At 37.4% G+C, this 17644-nt stretch overlaps 2 protein-coding genes across 4 annotated transcripts in view; one reads left to right on the plus strand and one right to left on the minus strand.

The window, feature by feature from the left end:
• Nucleotides 1-4426, minus strand: part of Mlh1 (DNA mismatch repair ATPase Mlh1) — a 74246-nt gene extending 69820 nt beyond the window's left edge. For both annotated transcript variants that reach the window (XR_014443341.1, XM_083135222.1), the window contains exon 1: nt 4211-4426. Coding sequence is in view for 1 of the 2 variants with exons in the window: in XM_083135222.1 (XP_082991348.1) it covers nt 4211-4323 (113 nt within the window). In the remaining variant the exon portion in view is untranslated. The remainder of the gene's footprint in view (nt 1-4210) is intronic.
• A 619-nt stretch (nt 4427-5045) lies between these two features.
• The window catches only part of LOC145998718 (protein C-mannosyl-transferase DPY19L1-like), a 53769-nt gene continuing 41170 nt past the window's right edge, over nt 5046-17644 (plus strand). The window contains exons 1-3 of one of the 2 annotated variants that reach the window (XM_083135226.1): nt 5046-5255; nt 10538-10650; nt 12187-12324. In XM_083135226.1, coding sequence (XP_082991352.1) covers nt 5075-5255; nt 10538-10650; nt 12187-12324 — 432 coding nt within the window. In that variant the 5' untranslated portion in view covers nt 5046-5074. Of the gene's footprint in view, nt 5261-10537; nt 10651-12186; nt 12325-17644 lie in introns of both variants that reach the window. The other variant, XM_083135227.1, reaches the window with a different exon arrangement.

Here is a 17644-nt window from a genome sequence, read left to right on the forward strand (position 1 = left end):
CTCATTTCACCCCTAAATATGTGCTTCATCATCGAAAAAATTCCTCAGTACGTTCAATTATGCATATCCGGACAACATTGGTTTTTCTCGATTTACACCTCCAGGAAATTTTTCCTCACTCTGGCATTTACGTTGTTGAATTCCTTATAAAATAAGCTTTCCAACGATATATGACACGCATTCCTTAGGAAAAGGACGTAAACTAGTCTTACCTATTTGTGCTAATGGAACCTAACCTAACCTCGTAGGCATTCCTCGTGTCATGTCAGCAAGATTGTTGTTCATAAAGGAAGACCATGGTAAATTTCTCGTATCGGACAAAAGGCTGAAATTTGCTAGTTCATATAATTTGAATATTCGTACTTATGTATTCTGCATTGAGAAACATTACTTAAGGTGGCATTTCGCTTATTTCACGGAAATAAGCTCTATTTGCAACATATCGAGTAAGTTTTCTTCGTTTCTTTTTGCCTTCGGTAACGCACAATATGGCGGCCACAGTTTCACTACCGTACTTGGCATGCAGTGTTTCCACCCCACTGCACTCAAAAATACCTACGTAGCCCCACAAACCATTGACGCATAGCCTCACGAATCATTGATACATAGCCCCACGAACCATTTCCAGTAAGGTTAGGTTAGGTAGGGTCACGTATAGGTTACAATAGTTAAAAATTGGTTTAGAAAAAAATATGCATAGCCCCACGAACCATTGACACACAGCCCCACAAACCATTGACACACAGCCCCACAAACCATTGACACATAGCTCCACAAACCATTTGCGGAAACGTACCTTCTTCAGTTACAAAAACACGTGTTTGGAAACACTGACCGGGATTACGTCATCACACACAGGCTACATCCACCTGGAAGTAAATTGATGCAAGAGCTTTCGTGCAATGGTCACACATTTATATCAAAAAATAGATGATTTACCGGCAAAACTGAATGAACGATGCGAGAAAACACTTCCCCGAACTTCCACAAGTATAAAGAAACTGCTTTCGGTAAGTAATTTCTCCTGTAAATTTGAAGAAATCCGTTTGTCCGATACAAGAAATTTACCGAAGACCATTAACGAATTGCGAAAGAAATATGGTTCCGAATTGCTGTGTATGGACAATCACAATAGTAAATCGCAAGGGTATTTTACAAGTTCTAAACGCAAATGTACAATTTTAACAAGTGACCGCCAAATATGAGTTGGTTGCGGTGGCTCAGTCGGTAACGCCTGTGACTACCATGCTCAAGGTCCCGGGTTCGATCCCCGGTCGGTTCAAATCCGGGAACTTTTCTAACGATGGAAGCAGCCCCGGCGCCCACCCAGCGTCGAATAACATGGGTACCTGTGGAAAACCCTGGAGGGTAAAGGCGGTCAGGGGCATGATGCTGATCACATCACCCCCACTCACGACCGGATCAAGAAAGTGTGGGTCGTTACCCCCACACCCCCTATACGCCTTCATGGCATGGTGCTATGCACAGGGGAGCACTTTTCCTTTTTACCGCCAAATATGAACTACAGATACGTCATCAGGATGTCGAAATTAGTAAGTAGGCGAAATTTTACAGTAATTGGAGAGTGGTCCTGTATTGTAAACTCATGCCTAAATTTTTTTGAGTCCAAAGAGTGCTCATTACTTTAAGCAAGGTTCAAATTTCGTGTGACAATGATTTTCAAAATTCTACGATAACACTGTCCAACAATGATTTTGTTAAAAGTAAAATTTTAACGGTTCTTTATGTTTTGCCACCTGCTGATTCCGAAAATGAAGTCAGAAATTGTCAATCACCCACCATTTTTTTGTAACAATAAAAATATAATTCTGCATTATTATTACAGCATGCAGTCCATAATTAGCTGATTGGTAGGCAATATTTAAAATATTTTTATTTCTTTGCTCCAACAATACACTAGAAACTTTATGCCATTAATGTCTGCATGAATGATAACAATTAAACTTGTTAAACAATCCGACTGAAAAATTTGACAATGATTAACTTTTCAACGCAATGCTGTGATATAACTGTTATGTCTACTTCTCATTTCAATAACAAGTTGCCTGCAGGAAAGAAGCTCTCCTGAGTGTTCTTCAGTTCCAGTGAGAGTTTCGAAGCAAAGACAGAATCATGTCAAGAAGTTGCGTAAACGACAGGAACAATTTTTGTTGTATCTGTGGTGAGTTGACCTTAAAAATAAATAGGAGAACATTTACTCCTCGTGTAAGAAAAGCTTATGAGTGTTACTTTGACAATACGATAGACGAAAACAAGAAATTGGCTCCTGATATCTGTTGTGCGAACTGTGTAACGCTTTTGAGTGGTTGGCTGAAATGATCTCGTCATATGCCTTTTGGAATTCCTATGATATGACGGGAACCTAAGGTTCATATAACAGACTGCTACTTTTGCTTCACAAATATATCTGGGATAAATTCGAAATCAAGGCAAACAGTGAAATATCCATCACTAGAATCATCAACTCGACCGATGCCTCATGGACCTGGAGTTACTATACATGCTATACCATATCACATAAGTATAACGGAAGAAAGTGAAAGTGTTCCTAACAAATGTAGCGAATTGCATAATGATCCTGAATTTGTGGGGAGTGTTTCAACAGCTGAACCTCACGTAATAACTCAAGACGATCTTAACGATTTAGTTCGAAATCTAGAGTTAAGTAATGGTAAAGCAGAACTGCTTGCATCGCGATTAAAAGGATGGCTTTGTTGGTGAGTGACACTAGTTACTTTTTTCCGGCAATGCCAAAAAGACTTTGTAGATATATGCTGAAGATAAGGACCTTGTTTTCTGTTGTAACATCGATGGTCTATTCGAGTCACTAGGCGTTGCCCATAAAAGTGAAAAATGGCGTTTGTTTTTAGACTCTTCGAAAACAAGTTTGAAAGGAGTACTAATGCACAATTGAAATAATTATCCAAGCATTCCCGTAGCATATTCCTGGGGTATGAAGGAATGTTATGAAAACATGAAACTGTTATTAACAAATATCCAGTACTATAAATACTCTTGGCAGATATGTGGAGATTTTAAAGTTATTGCTATCTTCTTAGAATTGCAACTAGGTTACACTAAATTTTGCTGTTTCCTGTGTAAATGGGACAGCAGAGATAGAAAAAATCATTATGTTAAAAAGAACTGGCCGAAGAGAGAATCACTCATCGCAGGACAGGAGAATTTTGTTCATCCACCAATTGTAAGTTCAGACAAAATCTTACTGCCTTCTCTCCACATAAAGCTTGATCTGTTGAAGAATTTTGTAAAAGGAATGGACCGCGAGGGTAGTGGTTTTATGTTCTTCAAATAGAGGTTTTCGCGAATTACTGAGGCGAAACTAAAAGAAGGAAAAATTTGTTGGCCCTCAAATCAGGAAACTAATGAAAGATAATGATTTTGAAAAGAACCTAAATGAGCTGGAATTGGCTGCTTTGCAATCTTTCAAGGAAGTTCGCATAAATTTGCTCAGAAACAACAAGTCAGAAAATTACCGAAAACTTGTCAGTAATTTGATTCAGAACTATCATGCTCTGGGGTGTAATATGTCTCTGAAGATACACTTTTTAGACTCCCACCTCGTTTCTTCCCGCAATGCCTTGGGACAATGAGCAACGAACATGGAGAACGTTTCCACCAGGAAATTGTTGAAATGGAAAGGGTCTACCAGGGAAAATGGACTCCAAATATGTTGGCAGATTAGTGCTGGACACTAAAAAGATATGTTCCTCAGTAAAAGTACAGCCGAAAATCAAGTTCGAAGACATTCTAGATATGCCAGTGTAAATAATATTGCATCGTATCACTATAAGGCTATATAAGATTTGTATGTACCTGATATTTTGTATGTATCCTGTTACTCAAATTTCATGGGTGATGGATAAATTCTGTAATTAGAATCAAATCAAATTCAATTAGAATCACCCCCAACTTCTCTTTTAACAGACAAAAACTTCAATTTTGTTGGACAGTGTAATTAGTCTTTGTGCTGGAGAAATCATAAAACAATCGGAACCGTTACCAACTAGCTTTAGCTTTACTGATTTTCTACCTTAGCTCTCCAGGGTTAACAGTCAGTTGAGCAAACGTGAATTTAACCACAGTCTGATATTTAAGCTTTGCTAACATTTAAAAACATTAAGAAAAATATATTTTCATCAGTTACATTCTATTTGTGTACACTGGTTACCTATTTTCTATCATCTCCTTTAATGCATTTGCAGGACGTTGAATGACTTCACCTGCAGCTATTCTATTTACAACAGTTTCGTCCAATTTTCGTATCACAGCTGGAGCATTCATCTTGTTAAACGAATAATATAATGTACTTTTGTATCGTTATTGAGAATTATTTTTAATCACGTTTGAAATATCGCCGTATCTTCTATTTACATTTCTCACAAACCGCGCCATGGAAGAGGCAATTTATGGGTCTCGTAAAATATCCCAGCAAAAGGCTGAACGACAACTATGGCCGTTATATGTAAAACAAGACACATTTTACTAATCTGAAATTAAAATTACATTGTATAGTTTTCAAATGGTAGTAGAATGAAAAATATTAAATTAAGAGTTTCATTGCAAATATTTTTATTAGTATATTTTATCTTCCAATTATGTACAATTAACCAAACAGTAACATTTTTACGTTAATTGTACAATAGTCGCGGAACAAGATGCATATAATTCTCTGATCCCTATTTGGCTAGTTGCACAATTTGTATGGAAGCAAGAGATTCGGAAAAATAATTTAATTGACAATTTACTTTTTCTGACCTAATTGGAAGTTTTACAAATACGATAAGAACACCAACAATCTTTCCCTTTCAAACACTTCCCCTTTTCCATGATATTAATGAAGAGAGAAAAATGTATTTCTATCTTTAAATTAACAAGGATTATTCTACAATATGAGTAAATTGGATATATTTTATTGAAATGAGCCGTTGTGTTTTGTAGTTCTAGGTTTTCGTGGTTTAACCGGCATATTACAAAAGATCCACATGTAGATGGAGATGCTGCGGGCTGTGCTTTACCATATGTTTAGCAAAACATGGCGGTGAAACAAACGGACGAAAAGAAATATTGCAATGAAATGAGTAAAAAGAAAGAGACCAAAAAAACTGACAAGTGCCAGAAAGTTCAGAAAAGTGAGAGAAGTCAGAAAACCGATAAAGATAACAAAGTTCAAGGATTCGGCTGGAAAAAGTACTGTTTAGCGATCTTAATTCTAGGTAAGGTATGAAGAAGCGAAAAGACTACTGACAGTAAAGGGTAACTAACTGTTCCCTGAGTACAAGTATTTTCGTTTGTAAGAAATTACTTATGTACGGTTGTACCATGGAGTTTAGAGAGTATAATGCTGTGTTATTTTGGATAATGTTAATTTAGAAGTCATTTTTTAAATCACTACCGGCTTCGGATGCATAAATAATCGGACCCTGCTGTCGAGTAGTTAATAACCACCTAACCATCCCGTTTCCTCTGGGGTACCAGTTTCATAGATCATTAAAATCGGATATTTTGTGTTTCGCATGGTTCGTACTTATGCGAACATAGTTCAAGGTGCCAGTATGCTTTTTACACGAAGACAAACCCAATTTTTCACATAGAGCATAATTTTTGTTACTTCTTTTCGCTTCCTTAACACACAATATAGCGGGCACAGCTTGACTACCGTTGTGTTTATGCAGTGTTTACAACCTTCTTCACCGTAAAATACCTACTATTGTGTTCGTCACGTGTGGAAATTTTACATTATGCACGGGTAACTGACGGATAGCCCCACGAACCATTTCGGCATGAGTTTACAATACTGGACCACTCTCCAATTTCTATAAAATTTCGCCTACTTACTAATTTCGGTGTCCTGATGACGTATCTGTAGTTCATATTTGGCGGTCCCTTGTTAAAATTGTACATTTACATGTAGAACTTGTAAAGTAACCTTGCGATTTACCACGCTCATTGTCCATACACAGCAATTCGGGACCATCTTTCTTTCGCAATTCGTTAATGGTCTTCCTTTACGCACAAAAATCTTGCTACCTTGAATATTGACGTCAGACGAGGAATGCCTGCGAGGTTAGGTTAGGCCTGTTAGGTTAGGTTCCATTAGCATAAATACAAAGATAAAAAAATTAATATTTTGGCTAATGAAGAAGCGCTCTTCCATGATGTCAGAACACTATGTTGCTAACATGTGCGGTAAGTGACACCCATTCGGCAAAAATGGCGTGTTCTGTGGAGCTACTGTTCTTATGGTAGGGTTACGTTACGTTATGAAAACATAGTTTATTCTGTTTTTTTCTCGATTTCCATACTCTACTGCCAATTATTACATGCAAATTCGTGATTAGGAGTTCACAATTAGTGAGTAGGCGAAATTTCATAGAAATTGGAGAGTGGTCTGGTATTGTAAACTCGTTCCATCATTTCCGATAAGCTTATGTTAGGCAAGCATAGTTAAAATAAAAGGGGTTGGAAACACTGACAGGGGGTTACGTCATCAAACGTATTCAGCATCTGGTTCACGTAGGGAAAGCAAATGAAAGCAATGCCAGTTCTGCATCGGTGAGATATTTCTGTTGAAAAATACATGATTTCCCGATCAAATAGATTCCACGATGAAAGAAAATACCTCAACAAACTTTGGAAACCTTATAGAAACTCATTTCCGTAAGTAGTTTCGGTACTAATTTACTATGCTTCGGACAGATTTCTTCATTTTTACAGAAGAAATTTCTTACCGTAATAAGTTCCTGTAACATTGTCTAACATCAGGAAGGTGTTTTGTGTGATGTGGGAATGTATGATAGGGGAAATTCATGTTCTTTGTTGAAAACTTATTCTCCGACGGAGAATAGCCTTTAGCACGTACACCTTCGTACATCATCATGCATCGTGATTGTGTTTTGTTCATGTTCATTGGGTATCCAGTATTTCGAAATTTATGAACATGACGTGTCGTGGATGCGTGGTGAAATTCAGTTAAATTTTCCATATCCTGGAAACGGATTTCTTCAAATTTACAAGTTTTGGGCTCATTTGGGGCAGGCCAATTTCTAACATGCCTTTAACAGGGACCCTATAGAGAAAGCCGGGTAGTCTGAGCTGAGCGGAGGCGGTAGCGGTAGGGGGCGGTAGGTCAATTACCACAGGGGCGGAGCCCGGAATCTGTGGAAAATTTGGACAGAAAAATTTAATACTAAAATAATTTTTTACTTTAGATTTCCCACCGATTCCGGGACAGATAGCCCCAAAGACCATTCACGGATAGCCCCACGAACCATTACAATTTTCGTAGTTAAACAATGCGAAAAAGTTTTTTAAAAAAATTACATCACATGAGCTTTGTTCATGGGCATTTCTTGTGTTCCGAAGGTTGAAACACTGCATAACGAATGAAAATCGACAAAACACAAGCACGACGCGCTATTATGTAGGATGGTGTACGTCAGGGCGGGAAATTTCCGGTCGCCAGGTCGCCATTGGCCATTGGCGACCAAACGTTTGGGGCTGGCAACTAAAATTTTGTTGTTTCAAATGTGTGTCAAACACGCCCGAACATCTCAATCCAACATTCATACATGGTTTTGGAAAGCGAGCCGATTGAAAAACCCCGTTTCCACTCAATGCCGACCCCATCTTACAAATTTATTTAATGTAGCATACTATGTAGCTAAACATGAGAAGCCATTTAAATAATTTGCAGATCTGCTGTGTTTGGCAGTGTGAGTGTTCTACCTAAGTATGGCAATGAAAAGCAATGAGGAGAATTTATTCATTCATTCATAGCTGACACTTTGAAGTTAGATCTAGTGGAGAAAATAAAGAAAAGTACATACATCAGCCTTCTGATTGATGGTTCCACAGATAGATAGTCAGTCGAGCATGCAAATGTGAATGTTCGATACGTGGATGCAATTGATGGTCACATCAAAGAGGACATTTTAGGAGTAATAGAGCTCCCAAACGCTACTTCTGCTGGTCACTTCACAGCCATAAATTGATTATTTAGATTGGGCAATAGGTTGAAATAAATACAGAAAACAAGTATCACATTGTAGGCTTGGGTACTAATGGTGCAGCAAATATGGTTGGGCACAAATTAGGATTGGGTGTGAAAAAGAAAGATATTTGTAAGAAAATTATAAGTATTCACTGCCTTGCACACCGTTTGCAGTTAGCTGTGTTGGAGTTAAATATCTTAGAGCATTTGATTCCGTGATTAGGAATATTTTTCAGTTTTATCATGGCTCTGCTAAAGACTTCACCTCTTGAGAGAAACGCCAGAAGTTATAGGACAAGAAATTCTAAAACTAAGTGATATCCACACTATTAAGTGGTTAGCCAGCAAAGAAAGTGCTGTAACAGATCTCTTGCAATCATTGAAAGCTGTTCTGACCCATCTTGAACAAGTGACCCATGGAAAAGACAATGATAGTACTAAACCTAAGGGTTTGCTGAAAAGTTTGAAGCAAGTTAAATTTGTTAAGGTTCTGTACTTCCTTTTGGATTTTTACAGGAAACTGAACCCTTTAAGCGTGGCACTACAAAATAAGAGTCTTTTGATTTCATCTCTAAAAATAAGAATTGAACTCTGTATTTCAGTTTTGGCTGACCTGGAATCTAATGTTGGACCAAGCGAACAAGATTTCTTGGACCATGTATCCATTTCAGGAAAGATCAGGGATGTGCAGCTCACAAACATTCAAAATGGAGGGCAAGAGTTTCAGACTGTTAGAGGAAACTTAATTAACAATGCGAAGGTGTACATCACAGAAAGATTGCAATCTATATCAACAGCTGTGATTGCATCTCTGCATGTTTTCGACACCTTGGGTTGGCCTCCCAACGAAAATGTTCTTCAGTGTGGGATAGAAGAAATAAAGAAGCTCTACATGTACTTGAACCCAAGCCTTTATAATAAGAAAATGGATATTCTGTTAGCAGAGTGGACAGAATACAAACTTTTGTTTCCTTCTCTGACTTTGAATCAGATGCTGAAGAAGATTCACAGTGAGGAGTGTTCAGCAAGATTCACCAATTTGCTCCAGATTTTGACATTTTGTGCTGTTTACCAGTGTGCACAGCATCATGTGAGAGAGGTTTCAGCTGTCACAACAGACTCAAGACTATTTACAGGAACTCTCTAAAGACTGAGACACTGTATGATTTGCTCAGAGTTTCCGTAAATGCCCCCCCCGGGTCAGTGTTTGGCCCACCAGTTGCGATTGATAAGTGGCACTTCAGTGCAGAACGACAGCGCTACATAAACATTAATTTCTAAGGTATGTTGTTTTTAATAATTGCTCATATATTTATTATTTATCAATATAAAATAGTGGCGACCAAAGATTTTAGTCTGGCGACTGACCTCAAACTTGAAATTTCATGCCCTGGTGTACGTGCCATATTGTGTCTGAGGCAAGCGAAAAGACTACGAGAAAGAAGTACTCGTAATGTGAAAAATTGCAATTACTTTGATAAAAAAAAAACGTGAATACACCTCAGGGAATGTTCCGCGAAGCAGATAGGTAAGTACGAATGTCAAAAATTGATGAAATGAAGAAGTTATAGGTGTCCGACGAATAGTAAATGTTTACCGTAGTTTCTTCTGTAAAAATGAAGAAATGTGTCTCCGATGTATGAAACTGTTACTAAACATACATGTGTAATTTTTAATTTATGTTCTTAATTTTTTTAAGTCCAAGAAAAAAATGATTTAACGAATTGTTTGTGTATTATGTGTTGTGTGTGTATGTTTATATGATTTTGTTGACTCGAACATGCTATTAAAAATCGGTAACTATCCTGATGAACCAAATTGAGGATTTTGTTTTGATATGTACAGTTGTTTGATCTGGTCTTTTTTTAACCCCTCACATGGTAAGGGTATTCCTTTGCAGAAGGTACTCCAATGTCAATGCATGACACTAAATCTCAATGGTTCCAACTGTTCTCTCTATTCACAATGCATTGTGCATTCACACGCCGTCATTATGTGTACTTCACCTTGGAATGGTGACGTATACGATCTTAGAGGGGAACGCCGGAGGGAAAATTTCTCCTTCAACGCAGGATAGGAGTGCTCACTGTCCATGTGTTCTACCCAACACTGACGGAATTCACTAGGGGACTGTAATAAGTCTTCGATTTTTACTTGTTTTAGTTGTGGTTTTTGTTTTTAACATAGGAAATTTTTAACCAGCGAAGATTTCCATTGGAGTTTTTATGCCGTCACTGTAAATTTTTTACCTTTTTTATCCTCAACCTGAATCCTGAACTTCTTATTTGACAACGCGGTACCATGTTTGGCACCTAAAGTTTTTTTTTCTATTACCTGATGAAGGAAGTAGTACAGACTTCCGAAACGTCGTTCTGAAACATTCCTACTCACTCATGTAAGTTATTTATATATTTTAATTTACATGGGGATTACATGTCTTTGTTGCAACTTCATTTTCTCCTTATTTAATATTTTTAAAGCTATTAATTGCCTCTCTTTTTACAGCTATAGGATTTTCATATCTTCATGCGTACCATGTATCAACCATGTTTGAGAACGATCGCCACTTCTCTCACCTTTCGAATCTGGAACGAGAGATGACTTTTAGAACTGAAATGGTAAGATACATTCTCTGAAAATGTTTCGTTAGTACTTGAATGTGAATGAAACTTTTTTAATTTCATGCCTTAGAAATGCATATAATTGCGATTCCAGTGCACAAGAGTGTGTTGATTGCAAAAACATTTATTTTCACATGTTTACATTACAAGGTTAGAAAGCAAAATTTTGTGTGTTTTAATATTGTCAGCAGTGGCTCCATGGAACAGAGGGAACAGCCTGTTCCCTCTTACTTATCTTCCTTTTTAGCTATTTAAATTATCTACATTAACATAATAAGAACACTTCTTTCTCCCAAAATCAATGTTTCCAAAAGTAACGCTGAAGAAAATTCTTCACCGTGCCTGGATGTTTGATAACTCGTCGCATAAACAGCCTCATCATTCCACCCTGTATGGCCTGACGCTGAGTATTTCCGACCATGCACAAAGGTAAACGATCTGCACAGTCCCACGGGAGCTGGACTCCCTATCTGTTCCCTCCGAAAGACACAGCTGATTTGCTTTTCTTCGAGTTTTTTGCTATGTGCTGAAGTGTAATTGTGTCATGGTGATACTTTTGAGTGTAGTAAGTCTATAATTTCCTAATCACATTACGAACTAGTGTATGAGATTCATGACAAACTGAAAAATCTTCTACAGTGTAAGCGCCTGCTAAATTCCGTAAGTTACCTTGGCTAAATGCTGTGAAATAGCTTCCGAGGGAACAGCTACACTCCACCTGTTCCACCAGCCCCAAGACCAAAGTTTCAACGCATGCAGCGGCAGGACAAGAAAGCGAATGTTGCAAGTGTTGTATGATCGACCGGCTGAAGACGAAAGCTTTTAGTTCATTGAACTTTGCAGAAAAGACAGCAAACCAACACCTATCCTAACTGAATTAAAAGTTAAAACGAAATCATACGCAAGACATTTTAAACAAGTTACTACAACTGTATAAAATGATTAACTGGATATTGTTCCAGTGGCAAATTATATTGTCCTTGTTTGTTCCTGAGAAGGAGGTTTGGAACAGTTCTGGTTTTGTCACATTAAAAACTTCTACAAATCTAGCGTACGTCATGAATAAACTCAGCCATCTGTATGCCATTATTGCATTGAAGACGTTTAAATTACAAGAATACTCAACTGTAAGAAGAAAAAAGAAAGTCAAATTTATGTAGGAATAAAGAGATGAAACAAGTTTCAACAGAACATTACTTTTTTTCTCTCATCACTCATAAATTGCTTTCATTAAATTTTTCTTTGTTACACATCAACAATTTTGTTTTTAATGTTTTCTTTATATTATATCATATTTGCTTTAAAATTATTATTGTCATATAATTTTAACGTGCCTCATGTATGTCAGTTCCGACAATTTGTAATATATGTGTCGTTTATTTATTTTGGTTCATTTCAATAAGGGTTGAATTTCACTTGGTCTACTGTATTATATAAAGTGCAGGTGACCTCTTCCCCTGCCTGATTTTGCACTGCACACCACTGATTGTAAGTGTATAAACTTATATTTAATATTTCAATCTTATTTTTCAGGGCCTGTATTATTCATACTATAAAACACTAGTCGAGGCTCGAACATTTTTAGAAGGGCTGCATCAGCTCATGCACAATAACTTGACTGAGTACCCTTCAGTGGTAAATACTTTAGAAAGATTTAACATATACCCAGAGGTGAGTGTTGTTGACTTCTTTGTAAAGTTTAGTTTTTTATTTATTTATTTGAATTGTAATGAGATGATAGCAGAGTAGTAAGTACATTGTATAGGGTCCAGCAATATATATCTACAATTTTAATAGATTCCCCACAGTAATACAATACAGCTAATGTAAAGCGAGATGGTGGTAATTGATAGATAACATAATGCCATTGAAACACAATAACACAATATTGTTCACTTTGTCTTATTTTTTTGAAAATCACATCATGTAAATACCAACTATTTCATATTGTGCTTACCCTCAAGGAGTCTACAAACAAAATTATCCATTACCCTCAAGAAGTCTACAAACAAAATTATCCATTACAGACCCCAGCATCGCAGGTAAAATTGGCTGGACTTCTTCCATAATTGTTCTGTTCATGGTCTCTTAAGTTATGGATACATGTTGCAAAAGCTCTACTCTTGAGGAAACCCCAGAGAAAGAAATTGCATGGAGATCGGGTGATCTTGCAGGCCACGCAGGGGTGTCCCTGAAATGTAAGATGTTTCTGCCTGTGAATGTAACATTGCCATCGTTTCTCTAGCATTATGTTCAGTGTTGTTGGAAATAAACTACAGATATCCATATTGTGTGCTGTTCTGGTACTCTTCCATGTTAAACTGCTGTCAAAATTTATGCTGCGGAGTTACCATACAATGAATACTTTTAAAATACGCCTCTACCACAAAAGTAGGCTGTTCAGGGGTCCAACGCTCCATTGCTACAGAAATGGCATCCCTTGTGCTCTTACCTAGCATGCTCGGTTTTATCTGTACTGCGTGACCAGAGAGAATACCAACCTTTGAAAATTATAAATGTATATTGCCGGACCCCATATAATTAAAAGATGCAAAGCTGGCCCCTGTGGTGTAGTGATTAGAACATCATGCTACAATGCCAGGGGTCCCAGGTTTGAATCCTGGCCTGAGCATTGATGTTTATGAGTGTCCATTCATCAATTTCATCATATCATCAGTCATCTCCCAAAAGTGGCACAAGAAGCAATGACATACTGAAGAACAACCTGACTCAAACTATCACCTATGCAGATGACACTAACATAATATGTAGGGCAAAAACAAAATAACAATTAAAACCCAGTACTGAAACACTAATAGCCTAAATGTAAGCCATCAAAAAACAAATTTCATGATTTTCAACCATGGCAACAAGAAGAACTTTGATAACTTGACAGTTTACTTAGATGAAAATGAACTAGACTATACTAACCATGTAAGATTTCTAGGATTGATCATTGATGATAAATGAAATTGGGCATGTCATACTGACTACATCTGTGATAAACTCACCAAAAATCTTTATCTATTAAAAATCCTTTCACAATATAATATCAAGGAAATCAATATGAATCTTTATTATTGTTCTTATTTATCCTCACCTCGAATACTGTATTACAGCTCATGCAAAAAGAGTGTTCACACTAAAGAAAAGGGCTGTTAAATTATATGCAAAATACCACCCAGATCCACATGCAGAATTGCCTTTTGCAAAAACAAAATTATGACTTTATACTCGCTGTATGTTTATAAATCTATTATCTATGTACTTAATGACAAAATACAAGTTAGAAACAAAGAAATTTATGGACATAATACAAGACAAAGACAAAACTTCCATATCCAGACTAACAGATTAACTCTGGCAGACAGATCACCACATTCTGCAGGTTTAAAATTCCACAACAACCTTCCCTCTTGGTTAAAAAATATCACTCCCTTAAAGAAAAAATTCAGCTCATCAAAAAATACCTCACAGACAGAGCTCTGTATGACATTATTGAACTATAAATTAGACTGGGTACAAGTATCAAGTATACAAAGAAATTCAATAATGTTATAGATGGAATAATATATCTAATTTTAAAAAAAAAAAATCATGCATGTACTAAAGGGTCTACTAATTTGAACGTCAGATCTTTAAAATTTGATAGAATGAAAACCACAAGTGATAATGACATAATTCTTTATTTTATTTTGAAGAGCAAACAATAGCATTATGTTTTGAACAATATGTCGTTCAAATGTCCTCCTGCTTCAGTGGGTGGAATGGATTCTGAATGTCCAATTTTCCAACACGTCTGCACACATATTGAGTGGTATAGCCTCAATGGTTCGTTCGATGTTCCGTTTCAGGTCATGAACTGTGCGTGGTTTAGTCTCATAGACCTTAGATTTGACATAAGCCCATAGAAAATAATCCAGGGGGGTTAGGTCACATGATCTTGGTGGCCAGTTCACAGCACCCTTTCTGGACAGAACTCGCCTGGGGAATTTTTCCTACAATACTTCCATTATTTGGCGAGCTGTGTGGAAAGTTCCGTCATCCTGTTGGGAAAACACATTGTTGATGTCAAGATTTGCCAGTTTAGGCCACAAAAATGCCACCACTATTCCTGTATCACTCCCCATTGACAGTCACGTGATTTCCATGTTGGTCCTCAAGAAAATAAGGCCCGATCACGCCATTGGCCCAAGAACCACACCACACAGTCACTTTCTTAGGAAGAAGGGGTACGTCCAGAATTACTTGCAGATTTTCATCTGCCCAAATCCTACAGTCTTGTTTGTTCTCTTGGTCGATTAAGTTGACCATAAATTCCTCTCAATGCACGAAATGTCTGTCGAATTGAATATGAATTTTGATAATAAATGCGAATAATTTTGCATTGTGTATCTCTCCAGGATAACTTGCCACAGACTACTGCACACAGATGTCACAGTTCCATCTCGTCATTCCAGTAAGCGTTGCCATAACACTCCTTCAAAGTTCTGATGTTCAAATTGGTAGACCCTATATATATATTTATTTTACAAGTATATATGCTTATCATAGTTTTTAATATTGTGAATATAATGTACAATTTATGTAAACTTCTTTATCACATATGTGCAGTATGTAAAAAATTTTGTTCTTATACTGTAATAGCCTGTATGCCATTGCTTATACAGGGTGTCCAGGCTAGAGATATACAAAAATACACACATATATTTTACCATCTGTAAAGTTTACTAACTTTCTTTTCCTAGTTTTGTACAAAGTAACTCAGAAAGTTTTTATGTATGCTGGTACACCTCAAAATTTGTAGCTCAACAGTGATCCAAACGATACTCAAGCTTGTGCCAAGTGTTGGCCAGCATTTGAGGAGTTATTAGCGCAACTGCTTCAACGATACCCTGTCTCAAATCACCCAAATCATGAACTTTCCTCTTGTACACAACATCTTTAATGATTTCAACCCAGCCAACCATAACACGCACTGCACTTTACGCTGTGGCATCCGTCCACATCATGACTGCCAAGGTTAGCAGCCCATCTTATTGAGAGCTGTTCTCATGCCATTTCTGCGCATGTGTGGCTCAACAGCACTGTTAATCGTACTGACTACTGAAATCTTGGATCAATGGTCTATCGACTGAGCACCATTACGAGACAGTATAAGGAGTAGGTTTCGTATTATCAGCAGTTTTGTATACCTCTAACTCTGATACCCTGTATTATATTTTCATGTATCTGACGAAATCCATACCCATGCAAAATGGGTCAACGGATCAATAAAAGATTAAGTAAAATAAAACAAGTCAATCAATCAATTAAAATAAGCAAGGGCATCTTTTGTTCTTACGAAAATCAACATTCCTTGACGTATAAGTAGCTGGCATGGAACTCTGCAAATCATTACTTACGTGAAATTTTGAAATTTCGTATTTCCACGTTGCACAATTTAATGGTTAAATCCTATTAATTTCGAAGATTCTCTGTCTTCATCCACTAATCAAATCATTTCTATTGGATTACTGTTGAATTCAAGGCTGTAGCATGCATAGTGTTTTTTTCTCTCTCATTCAACCCATTCTCATCATTTTGTGAACTTTGATTTATACTGTAGCTGACTGTGTTTTGCACTCACGCTGGGCAATACTCCTGGGTGAGACCAATGCTTTAATCAGGCACAAACAATATTTATTCTCACCCCTGAACAACCAAGGAGTGTATGATACCCAGAGTGAGTGCAACTCGCATTACATTCAGAAATCAGCCAGAGTCATCCATGAACATGTACAACACCACTTGCCAGATGCGAAAAAATCCCAGGCAATTGCCAGACTAGCAAAGCACCTCATGTTCAACAAGCACACGGTCAATAAAGTTTGTCGCCATATATTGCACATGCTAATTGATACCAAATTCAAAGAGGCACATGCAATTATGTGCTTTCTGCATGAACATTGACATCAGTCAGGTGCATCACGTTTGGTTCCCGCTACTGCAGCAACTAAAACCCAGAGGCGAAGATATAGTACAAGCAATGCAAGCACTGCTTGCATAATTCGAATATCATTTAATGTACTTAATGTTCTAACCGTATTTAGTTTCCATCGCACTCGATTTTGCGAAAAAATGCGGCCGCAAACTCCCCCAGCAGCTCTGTAGCAAGCACCAGCCTCAATGCTTGCAGCCGTTCTGCGGGAAAATAAGGCCTCCGAAGGAGTCACATGGCGAAGCGTGAAATTTTGGTGGAACCCGTCCACAAAGCTTCTACAAAAAGCTGTGCTTTCCGAGCTTGCGTGATTCCCGAAAATAGCCGAGTTCAACCGAAAGCAGAAGGATTCATCTATGGGTACGTTGCCAGCAAAAAACTAGTAACGAATATTTGTCTTCATGAACACGTAAACAAGATCGCAAATATAATAATAATTGTTAGTCATAAAATAACTAAAAGAAGTTATTATCACTGTTCTAAATTCCATATATATCATATTATATTACAAATTATTTTAGATTTCGCGAAATATAAAACGCGTAAAAAAAGTTGACATTGGGAGTTGGGGCAGTGGAATTTCTGCACCCCCGTGAAGAGTTTTCTCAGGGAGGGAGGGAAGATTGGACGGACCTTGGTCCCGCACCCTGCTTCCTGGTCGGTCCAGCTCAAATTACGCCAGAAGTGATGACCACTACCAGTGTTTGCAACTGCCAAATTATTTACGCAGTAATTCAAGTGAGCTCTTTCACAAATTTTACAATCAATAAATTGACTGCTTTTGAATAAAACTTGGGGTGAAAATAAAGCTATCTGAGAAAGAACTATCTACTGATATTTGTACATGGCATAGAAGTAAATCGTATACATTCTGCATTTTATGAGCACAAGAATATGTTTTAATGATTGATTGATTGATTTGTTGTTTTAAGTCCACTTTATGCACAGTAAGGCTAATCGGGACTGGACCTACAGTTTAAAATGGGATCTGAAACACTTGTGCCTCCACCG

The sequence above is a fragment of the Lepisma saccharinum genome, chromosome 14 (assembly GCF_977018435.1).
Source record: "Lepisma saccharinum chromosome 14, izLepSacc3.1, whole genome shotgun sequence".
NCBI classification, from domain to species: domain Eukaryota; kingdom Metazoa; phylum Arthropoda; class Insecta; order Zygentoma; family Lepismatidae; genus Lepisma; species Lepisma saccharinum.